This window comes from Coregonus lavaretus, assembly GCF_964263955.1.
Source record: "Coregonus lavaretus genome assembly, chromosome: 27".
Lineage (NCBI taxonomy): Eukaryota > Metazoa > Chordata > Actinopteri > Salmoniformes > Salmonidae > Coregonus > Coregonus lavaretus.
In genome coordinates, this window is record NC_140014.1 from 24258694 (window position 1) to 24283025 (window position 24332).

The 24332-nt window shown below is 44.0% G+C and overlaps 2 protein-coding genes across 2 annotated transcripts; one reads left to right on the forward strand and one right to left on the reverse strand.

Annotated features, from left to right (window-relative positions):
• LOC311102396 (pecanex-like protein 4) lies at positions 1–9387 on the forward strand. The gene is made up of 11 exons (XM_084143725.1): positions 1–650; positions 881–1633; positions 1758–1937; positions 2097–2635; positions 2741–2841; positions 2997–3119; positions 3254–3614; positions 6816–6919; positions 6995–8091; positions 8233–8419; positions 8655–9387. The coding sequence occupies exons 2-11, from the start codon at positions 936–938 to the stop codon at positions 8904–8906; spliced, it is 3642 nt and encodes a 1213-aa protein (XP_083999851.1). The 5' UTR covers positions 1–650; positions 881–935; the 3' UTR covers positions 8907–9387.
• A 309-nt stretch (positions 9388–9696) lies between these two features.
• Positions 9697–24119, reverse strand: dhrs7 (dehydrogenase/reductase (SDR family) member 7). Its single transcript, XM_084143773.1, has 7 exons — positions 23900–24119; positions 22537–22689; positions 22254–22360; positions 14030–14269; positions 13809–13931; positions 13369–13584; positions 9697–10509 (listed from the first exon to the last, which is right to left on the reverse strand). The coding sequence occupies exons 1-7, from the start codon at positions 24021–24023 to the stop codon at positions 10462–10464; spliced, it is 1011 nt and encodes a 336-aa protein (XP_083999899.1). The 5' UTR covers positions 24024–24119; the 3' UTR covers positions 9697–10461.
• Positions 24120–24332: the final 213 nt, after the last annotated feature.

The following is a 24332-nucleotide window of genomic DNA, read 5'->3' on the forward strand; positions in this document are numbered from 1 at the left end:
GACACACACTTTTTGTAAAGTGCAAACTCCGTCTATCCTAGTTGGAGCGCACGCCCTCACATCTTGTTGTGGTTATTCTTTGCTAGCCTCAAATGTTAGCTAGCTAGCTATCATTGTTCCTCACTGGGAACGACACATTTAGACAGCGTTTTTATATAAACAAATTGCTATACTTACTATCGAAGATTAATAAGACAGCCGATTGATTCAAATGATAGCCCTTCTCTCTATTCAAAGGTACAGTAGGTAAGTTAGCTAGCTAGCTAGATTGGTAAATCTTATGTAGCTAGCTAAAAAATTTCCACTAACGTTATTTCTGACATTCGCTACAGTAGCTAGCTAGCCATCCCATATATGAATGTATCTAGCGTATGTTATGCCAGCTAGCTTGTATTCATGTTTTCATGGCAACCTTGCTGCGCTAACGTTGCTTGCTAGGTTACTAACGTTAGCTAGCCATCATTGTTTACATTTCTTAGTCAAGGTTACTTCGTTTATACAACATGTAGTGTAGCTATGCAATTTTATTGACCTGACTACGAACTTAGTCACCCACGGATGACTGACACACCAAGGCAGCCAGCTCTCTTTGACAGCATTCGAAAACATACCTAGCAAACCTGTTGACAACAATACATTACTGATGTAAGGTAGGTTTTCGAGGGAGTTTGTATAATTTTTTATTGTGGTTTCTACAACATGAGGTTTTACATGGTATTCTACATGAAGTTGATCAATATGGTAGTAATAGGCCTGGCACTGGTGTTTATTCAACTGCTGTAGTTATATTGAGTACCGGTAAATATGATCTCCTGCAAGCGGCATTTCTTTTGTGGCAGACATATATGACTCAAGCTGCCTCTTTGATCTTGTCCTATAGGATGACACGGAAGCTAACTGCAGCCCCGGAAAGATGACCTGCACCGCCCTAGGGCATGGTCAGGATGGGGCCAGATGTGCCCTTGCTCAATGAATACAAGCAGGAGTTCTTCTGGAAGCGCTTCCCTCAGACGGTGCTTGGGGGTCCGCACTTCAAGTTGGGCTACTGCGCCCCGCCTTATGTCTATGTCAACCAGGCGGTCTTGTTCTTGACACCATGGTTGTTGGGTGGCATTGGCACGCTGCTGTGCCAGCTGCAGCTGCTGGAGGAGCTCCACGCTGCCGTGCTGTCTGGTATGCTCATGCTGGGAGCAGCAGTGGGTGTCCAGGCCCTGGCGCTGTATGCTGCCCGCAGGAATGGCACGGTGGAGAGGTTGGGAGTGCCCAACATCCTGGCTAACGAGGAGGAGGTGGAGTTCACCCACTGTGTAGGCCCAGAGACGGTGAGGTTCATCGCCCCGGGGAAGAGGTTTGGGCTGAACGTGGTGCTCCACACCATGCTGGCGGGGGCCCTCTGTGGCCTGGGGACATGGTATGTGCTCCTCGGCAGGTTGACTGCACTCTACGGCAGTGTGGGTGTAGCCTTGGTGGTCTTTGTCCTGAGCTGGGTGACCCTGTGTACGGCAGAGTACTCCCTTATCGTCAACACGGCCACAGAGACGGCCACATTCCAGGCACAGGACACCTATGAGATCACCCCACTCATGCGACCACTCTACATATTAACTTTCATAGCTGTGGACCTTGCTGATAGGTAAGAAATAACTAAATTGGTCTCAATGACTGTTTTGAAACGTATTATGGATATATTTTGATAGGATAGGATTGTTCACATTTTGTGACTCTTTGCTTCTTGTTTTTTCAATGCTTGTGTCCAGATTTACAGATCCAGTGCCAGAGCTCCAGCTAACCAGTCAGGTTCTTCATGTGGTGTTCCTGGTCCTACCTCTGCTGTGGGCGCTGGGCATGCTGTCACCCCTGGATGCCCTCCTCCTTTGGGGCATGGAGCAGGCTCTGGTGTTCGGTTTGGGCGGCTCTCCCATGTCCAGTAACCTTAGGTATATTTAGCTTACTACATCAATTGTTTTTTGTCAACGTTTAGATGCTGTCTGATTATACTTAAGTTACTGATGTAGTTCCCTGAGCTCTTTACCATATGCCTGTTTCCTTGGCCTGTGTGAGCTCCTCTGACTCTGTGCTCTCTGTCCTTCCTAAAGGTTGCTGGGGATGTTCGCCATGTCTGTATGTGTCACTGTTTGTACCTTCTTCATCCCGTCCACCTTGGGTGTGGTCTTCTTCTCCATGGCCATGGGGTTTCTGCTTAGTTTAGATCTCAGCCAATTTGGGGCACATTGTAGAGGAGGGTCCAGGGGGGCCCACGGTGACAGTGGATGGCGTAGGGGGACATCCCCTGCCCCTCCCCGCTGGTTTGGCTGGCAACTGGGCTGCAGGGAGATGCTGCTCTACCTGGGGCTGCTGCTGGGGGCCATGGCTGAGGCAGGGCTCTTACATCACTTCCTCAGTCCCTCCCAGCCCCAGAACCTGGCCAGAGGACCTCAAGCTGCTGTCAGCTACCTCCTCCTCATCCTCTTCATCATCTGCTGGGCTCTGGGAGAGATCCAGGGAGCCTATGTCTTTGGAGGAGTGTTCCTCAACCCACTGTACCCAAGAGGAATGGCCAATGTCCGGGTGTTCAAGCAGCGGGGCAGGGGTCTCCACGTGGCTGGGGCCATCAGGAGGGTGCTGCTCAATCTGGGTGAGCTCACCTTGCAATATAGTATTGCTTTGTCATTACTGAAACATACTATTCATGCATCTTAATACATTATATTTAACAGTGACTTTGTATTTTACATTGCAGTATCTCCCTTTGCAATGATTGCTTTCCTGACGCTGGATGGCTCTGTTCAGCAGCTCCACACAGCCTCTCTCAGTGTGGGATTCACCCGGGCCTTCAGAGTGGTACACATGGATTATTTTATGGATAACCTAAGCATGTACTATATATCAATCAACCAGAGTTTCTCTCCAGTGACCTCATGACCATTCATCCTCAGACTGTTATCAATATGATTTAGGTAATGTTGATTTGAGTTGTGGGTCTCTGTGTTGTGCAGGTGTGGCAGAGCTCTGAGGAGGCCCTGTTCCAGATGGTGGTGGTGGTGTCAGTGAGGCTGGCTGCAGGGGACACCAGACTGCCTGGGTGGGACAGTCTGGGCATAGGGGTCCAGCTCCTTCTGGTAACAACACATTTCAGCATTCATGACATAGGCATGATATTTTTCTGGAAAAATATTTAAAGTTAAACATTGAAATTGAAGTCCTGGTTAAATCCCAAAAGCACAACGTTTTTGTCTTTCACTGGCCAACCCAGGTGGGCCTGCTGAGTGATAGGCTACTCCAGTTCCTGTCCAAGCTGAAGTTTGCCCTGGCCGTGCTGGTGACCTCCTGGACAGAGAAGAAACAGCGGCGCCAGTCGGCCGGGACCCTTCTGGCCCTGAACGCCTCCCTGTGTCCTCTGCTGCTCTCTGTGGTGTTCCTGTCAGCCATGCTCTCTGCTCCTCTGCTGCCCCTCTTCACCCTTCCCATCTTCCTGGTGGGCTTCCCCAGGCCTCAGCGTAGTTGGCCTGGGCCAGTGGGCACCGCCTGCCCCTGTCCAGACTCCATCTATTACCAGCAGATGAGTGGGAGCCTGGCCTGTGCTCTGAGGAGCGCCTTCGCCAGGGGATCACTTGGTTAGTGGGTCTCATTCTTTAGTTTTCTCCCTCTCAGTTTCTCTCTATATGTTTCTTCTTTTCCTTTTCTTCCATTCATTGGTGAACAGTGTTTTCCACTAGCGCTGGCTGTCGGCTAAACAGCCGATTACAGACTCATTTTCAGCCGGCTACTTTTTCCACTTGAATTAACTAGGCTACTTTTCAATTCGCTAGTCAGAAAAAAAAGTCAGACGAGCTACAATGAACGATATGCATCTTCTAGCAATCTCTATTGATAGGACAGGCGCCTGTCAGTCACAAAGCGAGCGACAACAGGGAAACAATGCTGGTTTGACAGTCTGCTGTGGGCAGTGTGATTTGTGTGCGCTGTGGTTCGGTTGGTTGCCGTCAAATGTATTTACACAGAGGAAGGGGAGAGCATTATGCTTTGAGTGAATTTCAGGGCTCTACAATGTGACCATTATACTCATATATGCTCCTAAAAGTAGATGTGTGTGAACCGAAAAAGTAGGTTAAACTATGAGCACGTGCGAGTTGTTGTCGAGGCACAGATCTGGGGAAGGGTTCCCAAACATTTCTGCAGCATTGAAGGTCTGTGGAGATGGGAGAACCTTCCAGAAAGACAACCATCTCTGCAGCACTCCACCAATCAGGCCTTTATGGTGGAGTGGCCAGACGGAAGCCACTCCTCAGTAAAAGGCACATGACAGCCCGCTTGGAGTTAGCCAAAAAGCACTTAAAGGACTCTGACCATGAGAAACAAAATTCTCTGGTCGGATGAAACCAAGATCGAACTCTTTGGTCTGAATGCCAAGCATCACATCTGGAGGAAACCAGGCACCGCTCATCACCTGGCCAATAACATCCCTACGGCAAAGCATGGTGGTGGCAGCATCAGAGCGCTCCGGACCTCAGACTGGGGCGAAGGTTCACCTTCCAACAAGACTTAGACCCTAAGCACACATAGGAATGCCAAGCTTGTGGTGTAATACCCAAGAAGACTTGATGCTGTAATCGCTACAAAAGGTGCTTCAACAAAGTACTGCGTAAAGGGTCTGAATATTTATGTAAATGTTATATTTCAGTTTTTTTTATTTTATACATTTGCCCAAAAATCTAAAAACCTGTTTATGCTTTGTCATTATGGGGTATTGTGGGTAGATTTATGATTTTTTTTAAAAATCAGTGCAGTTTAGAATAAGGCCGTAACGTAACAAAATGTGGAAAAAGTGAAGTGGTCTGAATACTTTCCGAATGCACTGTAGTTCGGCAAACACTTCGAACCGGGGAGGCCTGGCTGGTTACTTTTTCTATTTGGCTGGCGACTCCAGGTACTTGTGGAAAACACTGGGTGAAGTGAAAGTACTTTGATATAACTGTTTAATAATTTATAGACATTACTTTGTGTGAAAGTAATGTAGCTTATGCAATTGTATGCAATCCTTAAAGTTTCTTTGGGGACATAATATATCATGGAACATAATGTAATAATATAACTAATGAACTATAAGTGGGTGTGTGGGGACCGCATTCAGGGTCATTAAAGATGTACAATGTATGAAATGATAATGGTGAGGTAAACATTACATTTGCACCGGCAGTAACGTTGTCAGACTCCCTTATTGTTTTTTTACCCAATAAATTACTGTGAGTTTATACATAGTGTGCAATCAATTTATTTATTTTTATACTTCCTTATTCACCCACACTTTACAGTATACATTACATACTGCATTAGGTGTTGGGCATATGTTTTCAGTTAACTCTTTCCCCTATTGTTGGGAGAAGAAGCCATTCATTTTCCAACCACTAGCAGTAAGAACAGAACACCGTAGTGCACTCAGGGTGTTAATAGAGCGCCAGCTCCGTGTGCTCATGTTTTTTTTAACTTACTTTGTATGTTGATTCATAATCGCAGTCCGCTGTGAACTTTTAGATTGGTCGAACAGGGACTATATGCAGATGAAAGAGCCGGGTGGGGGGAGCCTCTTATGGTTTCATATTAAGAGGAATGTTGTTGTTGTTGTCGCTCAGTAGAGCCACTGGCAGTAATGTAAGCTTGCAGGATCCAGTTGTGCTTCCCGAGAAGTGACCTGAACAAAATCGCTCTGATCTGTATTCATTACATCCAAATGTTTCCACACCATTAACCTCATAATACTCTTAAGCCAGCTGGAGCCGCTTCAAAAAATTGGTTCAGTGCTCTATTTGCTGTCAGGAGGGGGCAAGGAAAAGACTGAGCAAGTACAAGCTTAATTATTTATGGATTGACGACTCAAAACAGACAGAAAAAACTGCTATAGTGATGTCATCACTCCAACTTATTGTTTTCTTGGCTAGCTGGGGGTGCCTGAGCTGTGATCTATCATTTAGGCTAAGTGCTTGTTGGGCATGATATACCCAGCAGAAAGAGAGGAGAGTTTGTAATGTAGTGTTCTGTTTTTTTCCTTTGCCCCCTCTGTGACATTGGGGGCTGTGCATCAGTGAGCATTGAGCGGGAGCGGAGAACGCACAGCGTGTCATTTCCCATCACGAGGCGGCGTCTGTGACTATTCCGAGACGCCGCTTTAGGATATGACATTATCCTTGAGCCATGAGAACACTAGTCAAACTTGAAACGAAAGCAACCATCGCTCTGCCACTACCATTTCACTAAAAACGTCTGTCCGCTCTCCCCTCTGTCGAACAAAAATGAAAGGCCCCCCTTGTACAAATTCCCCAAGTCTACTCCCATGAGAGGAATTCATGTTTAGAGACTAATGGAAAGCCGAGGAAGAGAAGGAATTCAATATTTAGATCTCTGTGCAGTCAGCCAGTTTAAACTGTATCATGACCTTCCTCTACAACTGAAATGGTAAGTTCATCCGACAGCCAAGTTATCCACAGCCGAAAGACTCACTACTGATGCAAAATGAAAGGGTTGTGTGACCAGGGGGAACTTATCTATGTATATGATGTATGTACTCCAAGCTTTCTCATCTCCAGACCACAGAGGACAGCATCTCTCTTGACTGCATGTCCTATAATAATAATTTACCACTGGGATGACTGTGACCAAATATAACACCCAAATATAACACCACTCAAAGGCTGCGATGAGAATATGCTATGAATCGAGACGAGGTGTAATGGAATCGGCCTTATCAGAAATCTTAGCTGCGGATAAGTGAATGAAGAAGCTGATAGGCCTACATTTGTTTTCTTTCCTCCCCTCTGAAGGTTCTCTGGCTCCTGGCTCCCACTTCCTGGGTCGCTTCCAGGACCGAATGGTTTGGATCATGATCTTGGAGAGAGGATATGGCTACTGCACTGTCAACATCAAGGTACTGGTTCATTAATGGTTGTTATGTGTTTGAATCACTCATTTGTGGTGAACTCATTTGACCGTTTTGTTTCAGGGTCTGGAGCTGCAGGAGACATCGTGCCACACGGTGGAGGCTCGGAGAGTGGATGAGGTGTTTGAGGGGGCCTTTGAGCGCCCTGAGTGGCTTGGTCTCAACCAGGGGTTAAACCTGCACTGGGGTAACGCCCTCACCCCATGTGCTGCCCTGCCTGTGCGTGTCTACTCCGACGCCCGCAATGTGCTTTCGGGCATCATTGACTCGCATGACAACCTGAGGAAGCTCCAGGCTGACTTCCTGAAGGCCCTGGTGTGGCTGCTGCTGAGGAACTGTGTCCAGAGACATAAGACCTTTACCTGGGGCACTGAGGAGGGGACAGGGGGCAAGGGAAGGAAGTCCCAGTCCTCCCATTTTGGCCAGTCAACTGTCACCCAGCCTGCAGAGGCTGTCATGGTGGAGTCTGTCTCCTCTCTCAAGTTTAGACGGGACAGCTCCAGTTTGACCTCCTTCGGTGTCTGGTCAGATGAGGATGACCTGTTTGGGCCTCAGCCAGCCAGGAGGACGGTGGTGCTGGTAAGTACGGAGGCCCAGCTGGGACAAACAGTGCTCCACACTGGCCCTTCACTGCCAGGCTCTGTGGAGATGGACAGTCTGTTTGAGAACATGGCCCTCTCGTCCCTCCAGCCCCTGGGTTTGGGTCTGGGGCTCCCAGCTGTGGATAAGGGCAGGAACCCTGAAGTACCCCCCACAGAGTCCTCCGGCACCTTGGCCCATGCAAACTTCAGCTGCCCCCACACTGAGCTGTTCAGCCTGCCCCCTGGGTGGAGGACAGCCCCCTTGTTACCATCCCGGTTGCAGCAGCTCAAGCCTTTGTTCCCTGAGGAGTGGTTTCGGTTCACTCTGGGGCAGTTGGCGCTGTCCATTCAGGACGAGGCTTCAGAAGATGTGACCAGAGCTCTGAAGGAGGATGGGGGGCTGAAGGACCTCCATGCCCAGGTGGCCCTGTCATGCCTCATCTCCCTGGGGGCAGAGTCTGCCTTCACCAGCCCCAGCTATGTCTATAGGGTCTACTGTGGGGACATGCCTTGGACAGAGGGGCTGGAGTGGCTCTCTGAAAACAAAGAACTTTACCAGCTTGCACTTAAGGCTTTCAGGTAAAGAGGGCAGGGGTGAAACATGGGTGTAGTTTGTACCCAACATAGGGGATCTAAAACGTGTATACTGGATGTGTGTTATAAATATTCAATGTTGCTATCCAAAGTTTGTCCCTGTAACTCTGATCTATTTACCTGCAGGTACAGTTTCAAGCTGCTGTTTGATCAGGCAAGTCTGGGGCCTATGGAGAGTCTTGAGGAGCTGTTCAGCACCCTGGAGGAGTATGAGAGGGACTGGTACATCGGTCTGGTGGCTGAGAGAGGCTGGCAGGACAGCGTCCTACAGGAGAAACCCTTCCTCTTCTCACTGGGCCATGACCTCACCATGGTAACCAAACTCACCACACTACACCTGTGTTTCTGTTACTTTACTAACTCACAGTGCTCTCACTATAGTAACCCAACATACACTTGAAATCTAGATGAACTATGAAGATTGCTTAAAAATTATGGTTTCTGTTTGTCTAGAGTGTATTGTGTGGTCTTTGGGGTGTGTGTATTTTAAACTGAGCTAGTGGTCAGTACAGTAAGTGACCTCTACCTGCCTGTCTCTGTTGCCACAGGGCACTTACACAGGGCGGGTTCTGTCCCTGCAGGAGCAGCTGGTTCAGGTAGGCCGTCTGAACGGGGAGGGGGTGCGTGGCCAGTGGGCAAACCTGTCCTGGGAGCTGCTCTACGCCACCAACGATGACGAGGAGCGCTACAGCATCCAGGCCCACCCCATCATGCTGAGGAACCTCACTGTCCAGGCAGCCGACCCCCCTCTGGGGTACCCCATCTATTCCTCTGTCCCCCTGCACCTCCCCTGCTTCTAATCCCTCATGGGATACCCCATCTACTCCTCTGTCCCCCTGCATCACCCCTGCTTCTGACCCCAACCCCTTGTTGGGATACGCCATTTTCACTGACTCACATGCCGGCCCCCTATACCCAACCCCCCTATCGGCCCCCTATACCCAACCCCCTATACCCAACCCCCCTGCCGGCCCCCTATACCCAACCCCCCTGCCGGCCCCCTATACCCAACCCCCCTATCGGCCCCCTATACACAACCCTGCCTCTGGTTTGCCCAGCTTTATCATTGGGTAGGCCCAATGTTGTGGCCTGTATATGTAACCCATCTATGACACTAGTGTAGGGGTCGGCAAAACTGTCCCGCAATTTATTTTAGGCCCCCAAAGGTTCAGTAAAATACAAGATTCAATGTATTTGGGGGATTTTTGTTTTTGGTCAAAAAAAGACTTGAATTTAGGAAATCTGTTCAAATATTCCCACAAATAAAAAGATGCGCTCGTGTCTCAATGTATGATATTTTTTCTAAATGCAATCTTTTATTGGGCTTAGTTGTGGTCAATTTGCAGTTATAATTATTTTGCGTCCCCCCCGGCTAAAATCGTCCCGCTGCTGAATCTAGTTGCCTAGTCCTGTATCGTAGGAGGGCACCTGGAAGGCAGATTAAAACAAATGGTGTCCTTCATGCAAGAGCGACAGCACAATACTTATGTCCAAAATATTTGTCAGTTTTCTTGTATGAATTACCAAATGTGTGGTACTAGTTCAAACAATGAAATGTGAGCTTTCTGGAAAAAATATTTACAAGGGACATAATTGTTCAGAATATTTTTTTAATTCACATTCTGGAACAAAGCGTTGAATCACTTGTGTAAATGAAATGTAATTTTTGTAGTTTATCAAACTTAAACATTTGATCAGTTACAACCACCTTCCCCCGAAGAGGACAGCCAACACAGTGCTTCCAATTTCATAATAAACTTATTTAGCAAATGCTGTTATGTAATGCTCCCAAAGGCAAAAAGGGACAAATATTTAGCTTATTTTTTTTATTATGAAGTGTTAAATTCAAGGATGTGTCTTTGTAATGTGGTTAGTAATTATTTTGCATAATTTTGTTTACCTTTCACTTATTTAAGACAAACAGATTAATTTAATAACTAATGTTCTCTTGTACATACTGTATACTGATTTGTGTATGGTGTGTATTTGTATATACTTAAAGTTTTCAAAGAAACCTGATAGTCCATTATTTACTCGAGATTGGTCAGTGCTATAGACATTCATCACAGATCTGTGGGGAGTGCATTAATTATACTCCACCTATCAGACAATCAATTTTAATGTTCCTCCTTATTCTGAAATACTTTTTTCTCCATTAACTGAGTCAGCCTGGACACATCCTAATTTCATAGGTGACAGGAGGAAAAACTTCAATGTTTCTATTTCCACCCTCATCCTTATGCTTTGTGAAGAGGGCTGTCCTAAAACATTTTCCTTTCAGCTAAAAAGGAGACAACTTGAACCTGGAAGCAATTAACCCATTTTAAGGTGGAGCTCAAGCATTTGGAATGCCTTTCAGGAAGACTTGGGCTTTGGCTTTGTGAAGTAAGCAGAGTCTGCATCCTGTAAGACAGAAAGCTTAATTTTAAAGTTATGTTTTTCAGACTGTAAAAAACTGTAGCACAGGCAAAATATAAACATTTTACATTCTGGGGAGACGCTCTGTCACTCAAGAAGTTAAGGCATCAGTAAAAAAAATGGACTTGTCAACAGCATGATGTGGGAATAGGTCATATCTCAGTTTAATTAAAGGTGACTGCGATTCTACTTTATCCATATACACTCATGTGAAAAAGTAAGTACACCCCCTGGAAAGTGGTCTTTCTAAAAAACAACAACAAAAAAAAAACATTTGGACACATGGATATGAGCTATATTCCCACCACATTCATTGATAAAGGTAACCCAATTTAACAAATCACAAAAAAACAACATAAAAATGCCTTTTCCTTATGCGGAAAAAGTTAGTACACCCCTACCTTTACCGTCACATAATGGCTAAAATTAGAATCAGGTGCAAATGATTAGAAAATCATTAGAGAAACTTAGGAGGGTCCAGCCTTCCATAAAGATTAGAAACTTGGTCTGGTTTGGTCTTAACCATATGGGTGTGGGGTAACATCGTGCCAAGATCAAAATACCTACCCGAGGCCCTCCGAAGAAAGATTATTGATGCCCATGAGTCTGGGAGGGGTTACAAATCCATTTTCAAGCATTCCACTGTCCGACGGCTCATCTACAAATGGAGAAAATTCCAGACCACTGGCAATCTACCTAGGACAGGTTGTCATACCAAATTCAGCCCAAGAGCTGACCAAAAGATACTCATATAAGTCTAAGAACCCCAGGGTAACATCAAGGGATCTACAGGCTTCTCTTGCCACAATCAATGTCGAAGTGCATGAGTCAACTGTCAGAAAGAGACTGAACAAACTTGGCCTACATGGGAGGTCAGGAAGGAAGAAGCCTCTGCTCTCAAAAAAAGAATATCAAGACACGACTGACGTTTGCCAGACAACACCTGGGTAAAGACCAAAACTACTGGAACAATGTGCTTTGGACAAATGAGTCAAAGGTGGAGTTGTTTGGCGAAAAATGAAACACTGCCTTTGAACAGAAGAACCTTATACCAACTGTAAAGCATGGAGGCGGTGGCATTAAGGTTTGGGGCTGCTTTGCTGCCTCAGGGCCTGCCAACTTGCCATCATTGAGTCAACAATTAATTATATATTGTACCAGAGAATTATTGAGGAGAATGTGAGGCCATCTGTCAAAAAGCTGAAGCGAACATGGATCTTGCAACAATGATCCAAAGCTACAACAATGGCTCAAAAAGAAGAAAGTCAAAGCCCAGATCTCAATCCTATCGAAATGCTGTGGGGGGACTTGAAGCGAACCGTGCGTGCAAGAAAGCCCTCGAACATGACACAGTTGAAGCAGTACTGTAAAGAAGAGTGGGCAAATATTCCTCCCAGTTAATGTAAGAGACTGATAGACAGTTACAAGAAACATCTAGATGAAGTTATTTCAGCCAAAGGGGGCAACACAAGCTATTGAAGCTAGGGGTGTACTTATTTTTCCGCACTATGGAATTGCATTTCTGTTGATTTTGATGAATAAATGATTGCAAAGTATAATCTTTCAGTGTCATTTGTTAAATTAGGTTACCTTTATCTGTCAATAGTGTTGAAGTGAAGATTACATATCCATCTGTCCAAATATGTACAAAATAAAAATAATACTTTCCAGGGGGTGTCCTTACTTTTTCAAATGACTGTATGTCCTATGTTCTGAGGCAAATCTTGCTTGATTGTCTGTTTTAGGTGTCTAGATTTCAAAATACTGTTCATTGACAGATAAAGAATAGAAAACCTGCAAACTCGCTATTTATGTTGCCTTTCCTCAGTCTGTATTTAATCTCCTTTGTATACTTTTTTTTTATATTGACCAAACCTTCTTGAGCATTCCTACACACAACTAAACCACAGTGGTTGGGCGACATCGTCCATCCAAATCCTGACACTAAAATGTCTAGTCAGTCAGAACATGACCTTTCTGCGTGGCCCTCAGCTGTCCAGCAGAGGCCACCAGACGTAGTAGTCAGTAAGTCAGTCACTGCCACTGGGAAGCAGTCATGCTCACTGCTATACCCTGGCCAGTGTGGCCACCCCCTTCCCTTTATCAGGCTGAAGCAAGGTCAGTAACAGCTGAGCCCCCTAGCTGTTAAGAGACAGCTCTAAATAGAGTCTGCTTTACTAAAGTATTTTCAGACTGTTCACACGGTTAGTGTCCCCTTATTCCTGGCCTGGAGAGGCAAGGTTAACCTTAGAGAATGTGAAAGCAAGGCCATGCATAAACAATGCCTAGTGCAGGGATGGGCAACTCCTTTCCTCTGGGGTCTGATTGGTGTCACTTTTGCCCCAGCCCCAGCTAACACACCTGACTCCAATCAAATAATCATGATCTTCAGTTTAGAATGCAATTAGTTTAATCAGCTGTGTTTGCTAGGGATGGGGGAAAAGTGTGACACCACTCCAGCCCAGAGGACTGGAGTTAGCCATCACTGGCCTTGTGTGTTTCACCCAGTCAGAGTGCTGGTTGTCTATGTCAGTTTTTACCATCTCCAGTCCTCGAGTACACCCAACAGCACACATTTTTGTTGTAGCCCCGGACAAACTCACCTGATTCAACTCATTGAGGAATTTATGATTAGTTGACAAGTTGAATCAGGTGCTCTCGTCCAGGGCTACAACAAAAATGTGTACTGTTGGGGGTACTGGAGGAGACAGTTGGGAAACACTGCTGGAATACACTGAGCTCTGATCATTATATAGGCAAAACTGTAACAATATATAGTTTGCAGTTCAGAAAACACATTATTAAGCAAAATCATGTTGAGACCATCAGGAAACCAATACAAACCAGGCCAGCCTTGAAGTTCTGCACCCTCTTCCTGCCCAGCACATCAGTGATGAACCAGGCCCAGGTGGGAGCATACTGCCACACATAGTAGAACAGCAGAAAGGGCTGCTGGGCGATCCACATCTCCTTGGTGCCATTGGCTATACCCACCAGGATGAGACGCACACAACGACTAGTGGCCATCTTGTGTTGCTGGTCCCCAGCAGTGGGAATGGCCTTAGATATGGAAGGGAAATGAGAGAGGAAATTAAAATGTCAACACTCAAACAAAAATGAATGTTCAGTTGAACAGAAGTTAAATCATACTTTAATTACAATTATTTGAAAGACCAATGGCTTTCCCATTAATGCGTTTCTGTGACATCTTGACAATAACAAAATGTGATGCAATTGTAATGTGTTTATTGTTTTTCATCACACAAATTGGCAGCAAAACCCACCTTTCCCACTTCTTCTGTGAAAGCGTTCTGGACTATCTGTGACTGTACAGGCCCTGGACATACTGTGCTGATGAGTATCCTTGGGTATTCGGTCAGCTCCGTTCGAAGAGAATTGAAGAAGCCCTGTGGAAAAAGTAGATATCTCAAGATCTTAATCAATTGATATATCTAGATGTTGTACAACTACAAACGGGCAGAGGGTGGCCCATGATTGATCTCACCTGAAGAGCGTGTTTACTGGCAGAGTATCCGGTTGCCAGGGGTGCCCCAGCCAGGCCGACCACACTGCTTACAGTAACTACACTGCCCGACCCTCGCTGCGTCATGTGGGGCAACACCTGCTTGGTAAGTGACACCGTGCCCAGGAAGTTGAGCTCCATCAGTGCCTGGTACACATCCACACTGGTCTCCAGGCACAGAGAACGCTGGCTGCGGCCACCATTGTTAATCAGGATGTCAATCTAAACGGGCATAGTGCAGAGGGAGACCGGAACAAAGCAAGCCATGTATCACCAATTATCTTATTCTTCAAAGGAATTCATTTAATTAATGAATTCATGATACACTGGTAACAAAATCAAGACTTGGTTGTGAACATTTCTGTCAAAGGTATAATCAAAAAACAAATCAGATTACAGGTGAAAACAACCTCACGTCTCAGAATAAGAGAACACGTCTAATAAGACGGAGCTAATACTGGATTTAGCCTTGAATTGCATTTTCATGTTGAACATGTGCATCATTTGCCTTTGGGAGCTGGTTGGTAGTAAGCTAGTCTGATTAATCAGGTTTTAATACACAATTAATTGGTATATACAGCCTGAAACGTGTGCAAAATCGTTTACAGTAAATGTTCCTTACAAACCAGAATATTGAATACAAATACATTTCAACTTACTCTACCAGTTGTCTGTGCGGTTTGTTCTTCAGCTGCTCAACATGAGACAACATATCCACATTAAAGTATTGTTTAAGTGACTTTTTAGACAGCCGGTAGGTATATAGTTCGGTACAATTAAAATGGTGTATTCTGAATCGGGAGGATGGAGAACAATCCACACCTCGGTAATGAACAATATACCTACTGGCTCTCTAAAAAGTTGGGTAAACAATACTTTGCTGTGGATATTTTGTCTCACAGACAACCGGTAGAGTAAGTTCAAATGTAATTTTATTCAACATTCTGGCTTGTAAGGAACATTTACAACATTTTACACACAAATGTTTCAGGCTGTATATACCAATTAATTGTGTATTACAGCCTGATTAATCAGACTAGCAGTGAGCATGTATGTTGAATATACACTGCTCAAAAAAATAAAGGGAACACTTAAACAACACAATGTAACTCCAAGTCAATCACACTTCTGTGAAATCAAACTGTCCACTTAGGAAGCAACACTGATTGACAATACATTTCACATGCTGTTGTGCAAATGGAATAGACAACAGGTGGAAATTATAGGCAATTAGCAAGACACCCACAATAAAGAAGTGGTTCTGCAGGTGGTGACCACAGACCACTTCTCAGTTCCTATGCTTCCTGGCTGATGTTTTGGTCACTTTTGAATGCTGGCGGTGCTTTCACTCTAGTGGTAGCATGAGTGTGCAGCTCATCCAGGATGGCACATCAATGCGAGCTGTGGCAAGAAGGTTTGCTGTGTCTGTCAGTGTAGTGTCCAGAGCATGGAGGCGCTACCAGGAGACAGGCCAGTACATTAGGAGACGTGGAGGAGGCCGTAGGAGGGCAACAACCCAGCAGCAGGACCGCTACCTCCGCCTTTGTGCAAGGAGGAGCAGGAGGAGCACTGCCAGAGCCCTGCAAGATGACCTCCAGCAGGCCACAAATGTGCATGTGTCTGCTCAAACGGTCAGAAACAGACTCCATGAGGGTGGTATGAGGGCCCGACGTCCACAGGTGGGGGTTGTGCTTACAGCCCAACACCGTGCAGGACGTTTGGCATTTGCCAGAGAACACCAAGATTGGCAAATTCGCCACTGGCGCCCTGTGCTCTTCACAGATGAAAGCAGGTTCACACTGAGCACGTGACAGACGTGACAGAGTCTGGAGATGCCGTGGAGAACGTTCTGCTACCTGCAACATCCTCCAGCATGACCGGTTTGGCGGTGGGTCAGTCATGGTGTGGGGTGGCATTTCTTTGGGGGGGCCGCACAGCCCTCCATGTGCTCGCCAGAGGTAGCCTGACTGCCATTAGGTACCGAGATGAGATCCTCAGACCCCTTGTGAGACCATATGCTGGTGCGGTTGGCCCTGGGTTCCTCCTAATGCAAGACAATGCTAGACCTCATGTGGCTGGAGTGTGTCAGCAGTTCCTGCAAGAGGAAGGCATTGATGCTATGGACTGGCCCGCCCGATCCCCAGACCTGAATCCAATTGAGCACATCTGGGACCTCATGTCTCGCTCCATCCACCAACGCCACGTTGCACCACAGACTGTCCAGGAGTTGGCGGATGCTTTAGTCCAGGTCTGGGAGGAGATCCCTCAGGAGACCATCCGCCACCTCATCAGGAGCATGCCCAGGCATTGTAGGGAGGTCATACAGGCACGTGGAGGCCACACACACTACTGACCTTCATTTTGACTTGTTTTAAGGACATTACATCAAAAGTTGGATCAGCCTGTAGTGTGGTTTTCCACATTAATTTTGAGGGTAACTCCAAATCCAGACCTCCATGGGTTGATAAATTTGATTTCCATTGATCATTTTTGTGTGATTTTGTTGTCAGCACATTCAACTATGTAAAGAAAAAAGTATTTAATAAGATTATTTCATTCATTCAGATCTAGGATGTGTTGTTTAAGTGTTCCCTTTATTTTTTTGAGCAGTGTATATTAAATAAGTAAGGCCAGTCTGGCTAGACTATTAAGTAAATGCTAAAAAAGTATGTCCTACATCAGTGGTTCCCAAACTGAGGGGTCGGCAGGGCGGGCGGGCGGGCGGATATAAATGTTTATATATATATATAAATGTTTATATATATATATATATATATATATATATATATATATATATATATACACACAGTTGAAGTCGGAGGTTTACATACACTTAGGTTGGAGTCATTAATACTCGTTTTTCAACCACTCCACAAATTTCTTGTTAACAAACTATAGTTTTGGCAAGTCGGTTAGGACATCTACTTTGTGCATGACACAAGTAATTTTTCCAACAATTGTTTACAGACAGATTATTTCACTTATAATTCACTGTATCACAATTCCAGTGGGTCAGAAGTCTACATACACTAAGTTGACTGTGCCTTTAAACAGCTTGGAAAATTCCATAAAATTATGTCATGGCTTTAGAAGCTTCTGATAGGCTAATTGACATCATTTGAGTCAATTGGAGGTGTACCTGTGGATGAATTTCAAGGACTACCTTCAAACTCAGTGCCTCTTTGCTTGACATAATGAGAAAATCAAAAGAAATCAGCCAAGAACTCAGAAAAAAAGTCTGGTTCATCCTTGGGAGCAAATTCCAAATGCCTGAAGGTACCACGTTCATCTGTACAAACAATAGTATGCAAGTCTAAACACCATGGGACCACGCAGTCGTCAAACCGCTCAGGAAGGAGACGTGTTCTGTATCCTAGAGATGAACGTACTTTGGTGCGAAAAATGCAAATCAATCCCAGAACAACAGCAAAGGACCTTGTGAAGATGCTGGAGGAAACAGGTACAAAAATATCTATATCTACAGTAAAACGAGTCCTATATCGACATAACCTAAAAGGCTGCTCAGCAAGGAAGAAGCCACTGCTCCAAAACCGACATAAAAAAGCCAGACTACGGTTTGCAACTGCACATCGGGACAAAGATCGTACGTTTTGGAGAAATGTCCTCTGGTCTGATGAAACAAAAATATAACTGTTTGGCCATAATGACCATCGTTATGTTTGGAGGAAAAAGGGGGAGTTTGCAAGCCGAAGAACACCATCCCAACCGTGAAACACAAGGGTGTCAGCATCATGCTGTGGGGGTGTTTGCTGCAGGAGGGACTGGTGCACTTCACAAAATAGATGGCATCATGAGGAAGGAAAATTGTGTGGATATATTGAAGCAACATCTCAAGACATCAGTCAGGAAGTTAAAGCTTGGTCGCAAATGGGTCTTCCAAATGGACAATGACCCCAAGCATTCTTCCAAAGTTGTGGCAAAATTCCTTAAGGACAATAAAGTCAAGGTATTGGAGTGGCCATCACAAAGCCCTGACCTCAATCCTATAGAAAATCTGTGGGCAGAACTGAAAAAGCGTGTGCGAGCAAGGAGGCCTACAAACCTGACTCAGTTACACCAGCTCTGTCAGGAGGAATGGGCCAAAATTCACCCAACTTATTGTGGGAAGCTTGTGGAAGGCTACCCGAAACGTTTGACCAAAGTTAAACAATTTAAAGGCAATGCTACCAAATACTAATTGAGTGTATGTAAACTTCTGACCCACTGGGAATGTGATGAAATAAATAAAAGCTGAAATAAATCATTCGCTCTACTATTATTCTGACATTTCACATTCTTAAAGTAAAGTGGTGATCCTAACTGACCTAAGACAGGGAATTTTTACTAGGATTAAATGTCAGGAATTGTGAAAAACTGAGTTTAAATACATTTGGCTAAGGTGTATGTAAACGTCCGATTTCAACTGTGTATATATACACACACACACACACACACACACACACACATATATATATATATATACATATACAGTGGGGGAAAAAAGTATTTAGTCAGCCACCAATTGTGCAAGTTCTCCCACTTAAAAAGATGAGAGAGGCCTGTAATTTTCATCATAGGTACACGTCAACTATGACAGACAAAATGAGATTTTTTTTCTCCAGAAAATCACATTGTAGGATTTTTTATTAATTTATTTGCAAATTATGGTGGAAAATAAGTATTTGGTCACCTACAAACAAGCAAGATTTCTGGCTCTCACAGACCTGTAACTTCTTCTTTAAGAGGCTCCTCTGTCCTCCACTCGTTACCTGTATTAATGGCACCTGTTTGAACTTGTTATCAGTATAAAAGACACCTGTCCACAACCTCAAACAGTCACACTCCAAACTCCACTATGGCCAAGACCAAAGAGCTGTCAAAGGACACCAGAAACAAAATTGTAGACCTGCACCAGGCTGGGAAGACTGAATCTGCAATAGGTAAGCAGCTTGGTTTGAAGAAATCAACTGTGGGAGCAATTATTAGGAAATGGAAGACATACAAGACCACTGATAATCTCCCTCGATCTGGGGCTCCACGCAAGATCTCACCCCGTGGGGTCAAAATGATCACAAGAACAGTGAGCAAAAATCCCAGAACCACACAGGGGGACCTAGTGAATGACCTGCAGAGAGCTGGGACCAAAGTATCAAAGCCTACCATCAGTAACACACTACGCCGCCAGGGACTCAAATCCTGCAGTGCAAGACGTGTCCCCCTGCTTAAGCCAGTACATGTCCAGGCCCGTCTGAAGTTTGCTAGAGTGCATTTGGATGATCCAGAAGAGGACTGGGAGAATGTCATATGGTCAGATGAAACCAAAATAGAACTTTTTGGTAAAAACTCAACTTGTCGTGTTTGGAGGACAAAGAATGCTGAGTTCCATTCAAAGAACACCATACCTACTGTGAAGCATGGGGGTGGAAACATCATGCTTTGGGGCTGTTTTTCTGCAAAGGGACCAGGACGACTGATCCGTGTAAAGGAAAGAATGAATGGGGCCATGTATCGTGAGATTTTGAGTGAAAACCTCCTTCCATCAGCAAGGGCATTGAAGATGAAACGTGGCTGGGTCTTTCAGCATGACAATGATCCCAAACACACCGCCCGGGCAACGAAGGAGTGGCTTCGTAAGAAGCATTTCAAGGTCCTGGAGTGGCCTAGCCAGTCTCCAGATCTCAACCCCATAGAAAATCTTTGGAGGGAGTTGAAAGTCCGTGTTGCCCAGCGACAGCCCCAAAACATCACTGCTCTAGATGAGATCTGCATGGAGGAATGGGCCAAAATACCAGCAACAGTGTGTGAAAACCTTGTGAAGACTTACAGAAAACGTTTGACCTGTGTCATTGCCAACAAAGGGTATATAACAAAGTATTGAGAAACTTTTGTTATTGACCAAATACTTATTTTCCACCATAATTTGCAAATAAATTCATTAAAAATCCTACAATGTGATTTTCTGGATTTTTTTTTCTCATTTTGTCTGTCATAGTTGACGTGTACCTATGATGAAAATTACAAGCCTCTCATCTTTTTAAGTGGGAGAACTTGCACAATTGGTGGCTGACTAAATACTTTTTTCCCCCACTGTATATATACACACATACACACATACATATATATATACATATATACACACATACATACATTTATATATATATATATATATATATATATACACACATACACACACACACACACACACACACACACATATAGTACGAGTCAAAAGTTTGGACACCTACTCATTTCCAGGGTTTTTCTTTATTTGTACTATTTTCTACATTGTAGAATAATAGTGAAGACATCAAAACTATGAAATAACACATATGGAATCATGTAGTAACCAAGGAAGTGTTAAACAAATCAAAATATATTTTATATTTGAGATTCTTCAAAGTAGCCACCCTTTGCCTTGATGACAGCTTTGCACACTCTTGGCATTCTCTCAACCAGCTTCATGAGGTAGTCACCTGGAATGTATTTCAATGAACAGGTGTGCCTTCTTAAAAGTTAATTTGTGGAATTTCTTTCCTTCTTATTGAGTTTGAGCCAATCAGTTGTTTTGTGACAAGGTAGGGTGGTATACAGAAGATAGCCTTATTTGGTAAAAGACCAAGTCCATATTATGGCAAGAATAGCTCAAATAAGCAAAGAGAAAGTGCAGTCGCAAAAAACATCAAGCGCTATGATGAAACTGGCTCTCACGAGGACCGCCACAGGAAAGGAAGACCCAGAGTTACCTCTGCTGCAGAGGATAAATTCATTAGAATTAACTGCACCTCAGATTGCAGGCCAAATAAATGCTTCACAGAGTTCAAGTAACAGACATCTCAACATCAACTGTTCAGAGGAGACTGCCTGAATCAGGCCTTCATGGTCAAATTACTGTTCAAAAGAAACCACTACTAAAGGACACCAATAAGAAGAAGAGACTTGCTTGGGCCAAGAAGACCAGTGGCATTAGACCAGTGGAAATTTGTCCTTTGGTCTGATGTGTCCAAATTTGAGATTTTTGGTTCCAACCACTGTGTCTTTGTGAGACGCAGAGTAGGTGAACGGATGATCTCTGCATGTGTGGGTCCCACCATGAAGCATGGAGGAGGAGGTGTGATGGTGCTTTGCTGGTGACACTGTCTGTGATTTATTTACAATTCAATGCACACTTAACCAGCATGGCTACCACAGCATTCTGCAGCAATACGCCATCCCATCTGGTTTGCGCTTAGTGGGACCATCATTTGTTTTTCCAACAAGACAATGACCCAAAACACACCTCCAGGCTGTGTAAGGGCTATTCGACCAAGCAAGACAGTGATGGAGTGCTGCATCAGATGACCTAGCCTCCACAATCACCCGACCTCGACCCAATTGAGATGGTTTGGGATGAGTTGGACTGCAGAGTGAAGGAAAAGCAGCCAACAAGTGCTCAGCATATGTGGGAACTCCTTCAAGACTGTTGGAAAAGCATTCCTCATGAAGTTGGTTGAGAGAATGCCAAGAGTGTGCAAAGCTGTCATCAAGGCAAAGGGTGGCTACTTTGAAGAATCTAAAATCTAAAATATTTGTTTAACACTTTTTTGGTTACTACATGATTCCATATGTGTTATTTCATAGTTTTGATGTCTTCACTATTATTCTACAATGTAGAAAATAGTAAAAATAAAGAAAAACCCTTGAATGAGTAGGTGTCCAAACTTTTGACTGGTACTGTATATAATATATTTTTTAAAGGAACTCAGTCCAGCTTTAAACTTACTCTTGAAAGTTGTAATAGTAGCACGCACAAGGTGCAATTTCGAAATTGGGTAGTGCATTATCGGTTCCTCTTGTCATGTTAGTCATTGCATACCTTAGAGAGCTATATATAACTTGTCAGAAATGTCCAGATCAACTAGCCAATGTCAGCTCATGTTTTTTTGTTTTTGTTTTCTTAGCCCACAGATATTGTTGTAATTTTTTTTGTCACTGAAATATTACATGAATACACATTAGACATAGCAAAATGTATAGAATTGCAAGAAAATTAGCTTTTAAAGTGCAAAATTTTATTTGCACCCCATGACAAAATGTGTAGAATTGCAGGAAATAAGCTTTCAACCTGCTAAATTCTCTCCACCAACAAGAAGGGTGTGAACAGTTTGTCATGAACAGTGCTTGTGCCCATAGAAATAGACGTGGCAATTATCAAGTGTAGTGGTCTTACATTGCCAAAGTGCTGGATAGCAGTTTTCGTTTTTGCCTCATGGGATGCCCTCTCCAGCAAATCAAGTGGAAGAACAAGAATATCCTTATCTTTTAAGTTGGAGCGCTCTAGGGAAAGAAAAATGAAAATGTTTGTTAACTGGTCAGCAAATGAAGGGGCTAGGTGTATAAAATCATTGAAGCGGTAGGCTATGTAATTTATCATTCTTAACAGTAAAGAGAATCAACCCAATTGTGTGCAAGAGCATACAGCTTTCATTAGACTACAGAACTTTCTCACTCACCCAAACAGTGAAGTTTCACCCTATCCAACTGATCCACGCGCCGGGCTGATAGAATCAGACGAGACCCACATCCAGCTAGTTGGTAAGCCAGCTCCTCCCCTATGCCACTGGAGGCTCCTGTGACCCACACCACCAGTCCTTTCAACTTGGTCTCTACAAAACAAGCAGCAGATTGTGTTACTTTTCATAGTAAATACTGGGCCTGTGAGTAGTTTGGAGGTAGGCTACAGTAGGGTGTTCAACCTCGGACCTGAAAATACAGAGAAACAGCACTACAACCTTGTCACCTGGTTACCCCAACCATTATAGACCAGGTCCCTCCACCTTGTTGTAATTTCCCCCTCTTGGCCCTTGAGGGCAAGCAACCAATGTAATACAAAGGTAAATGTTGTTTTGATGACAAATTCTGTAGTCTGAGCACCAGAAAACTTTGACCGCTCTGGATGTCCTTCAGATTTTCCATATCATCGCTGTTTTGCAACATTGTGTGGACATTGCTGTTCTAAATCTGAAGGAGATCCTGAGAGGTCAAAATTTGCTTGGTGCTCAGACTACAGAACGTGTCATCAAAACAACCTTTGTGTTACATTGGTTGGATTCTCCATTCATGCAACATGGATCTGACCTGAAACAATGTAGGAATAAAAGGTAGAGCAACATGTTACAGTCTATATTGAAAGACTGACTCCTCGTCAATGGTGTAAAGTACTTAAGTCAAAACACTTTGAAGTACTACTTAAGTCGTTTTTTGGGGTATCTGTACTTTACTTTATTATTTATATTTTTGGCAACTTTAACTTTACTACATTCCTAAAGAAAATACTGTTATTTTTACTCCATACATGTTCCCTGACACCCAAAAGTACTCGTTACATTTTGACAGGAAAATGGTCCAATTCACACACTTATCAAGAGAACATCCCTGGTCATCCCAACTGCCTCTGATCTGGCGGACTCACTAAACACAAATGCTTCTTTTGTAAATTGTCTGAGTGTTGGAGAGTGTCCCTGGCTATCCACCAATAAAAATAAATAAAATAAAAAATTGTGCTGTCTGGTTTGCTAAATATAAGGATTTTGAAATGATTTATACTTTTACTTTTGATACTTAAGTACATTTTAGCAATTCCATTTACTTTTGATACTTAAGTATATTTAAAACCAAATACTTTTAGACTTTTACTCAAGTAGTATTTTACTGGGTGACTTCGACTTGAGTCATTTTCTATTAAGGTATCTTTACTTTTACTCAAGTATGACAATTTAGTCCTTTTTCCACCACTGCTCCTCGTACATTGCCACATTGTGGCGACTGCTTGGAGTTCTTGGTCAGTACAAGTTAATTAAGGGACAGGTGTGTTACCTGGCTTGCTCCCTAACAAGGTTGCCCATAGTAAGGTCAAGTCAGCGTCCGCAAATATGAAGCGCACAAACTGTACAAGCAAGTAAAGTGCAATTCCAGTGAGCAACATCACGCCAAAATCCATAGTCTTCTGGCTTGTGTGAAAATGTTATGAAAGTCGCAGCACAAGAACAACGCGCATCTGCTCTGCTGCGTTAGGGAAAATAAACGCTGTAAAAAACGTCAAGTAATAACCCGGAAGCGACTATTATTAGAAACTCAAAACCCTTCCGGTTACAGTTTACTCTTTTAGAAGATGATATCAAAGACAGATTTAGAATTTAGAAATATATGTCAGGATAAATAGACAGTGTTCATGCAAATATTTGGCGCACTGTGCCGCTTTAATAGAGACAGAGTGTGATGAACGATAATGTGACTGAAATAAATGTAT

Excerpts from the sequence above, each read along its gene's own strand:
- LOC311102396 (XM_084143725.1), top strand. The coding sequence starts at position 936 with ATGGTCAGGATGGGGCCAGATGTGCCCTTGCTCAATGAATACAAGCAG. Across the intron at positions 3,615-6,815 it reads CTTCGCCAGGGGATCACTTG|GTTCTCTGGCTCCTGGCTCC; the intron begins GTTAGTGGGTCT and ends TCCCCTCTGAAG. Across the intron at positions 6,920-6,994 it reads ACTGCACTGTCAACATCAAG|GGTCTGGAGCTGCAGGAGAC; the intron begins GTACTGGTTCAT and ends GTTTTGTTTCAG.
- dhrs7 (XM_084143773.1), bottom strand. The coding sequence starts at position 24,023 with ATGGATTTTGGCGTGATGTTGCTCACTGGAATTGCACTTTACTTGCTT. Across the intron at positions 14,270-22,253 it reads CTATCCAGCACTTTGGCAAT|ATTGACATCCTGATTAACAA; the intron begins GTAAGACCACTA and ends ATGCCCGTTTAG. Across the intron at positions 13,585-13,808 it reads TCACAGAAGAAGTGGGAAAG|GCCATTCCCACTGCTGGGGA; the intron begins GTGGGTTTTGCT and ends TCCATATCTAAG.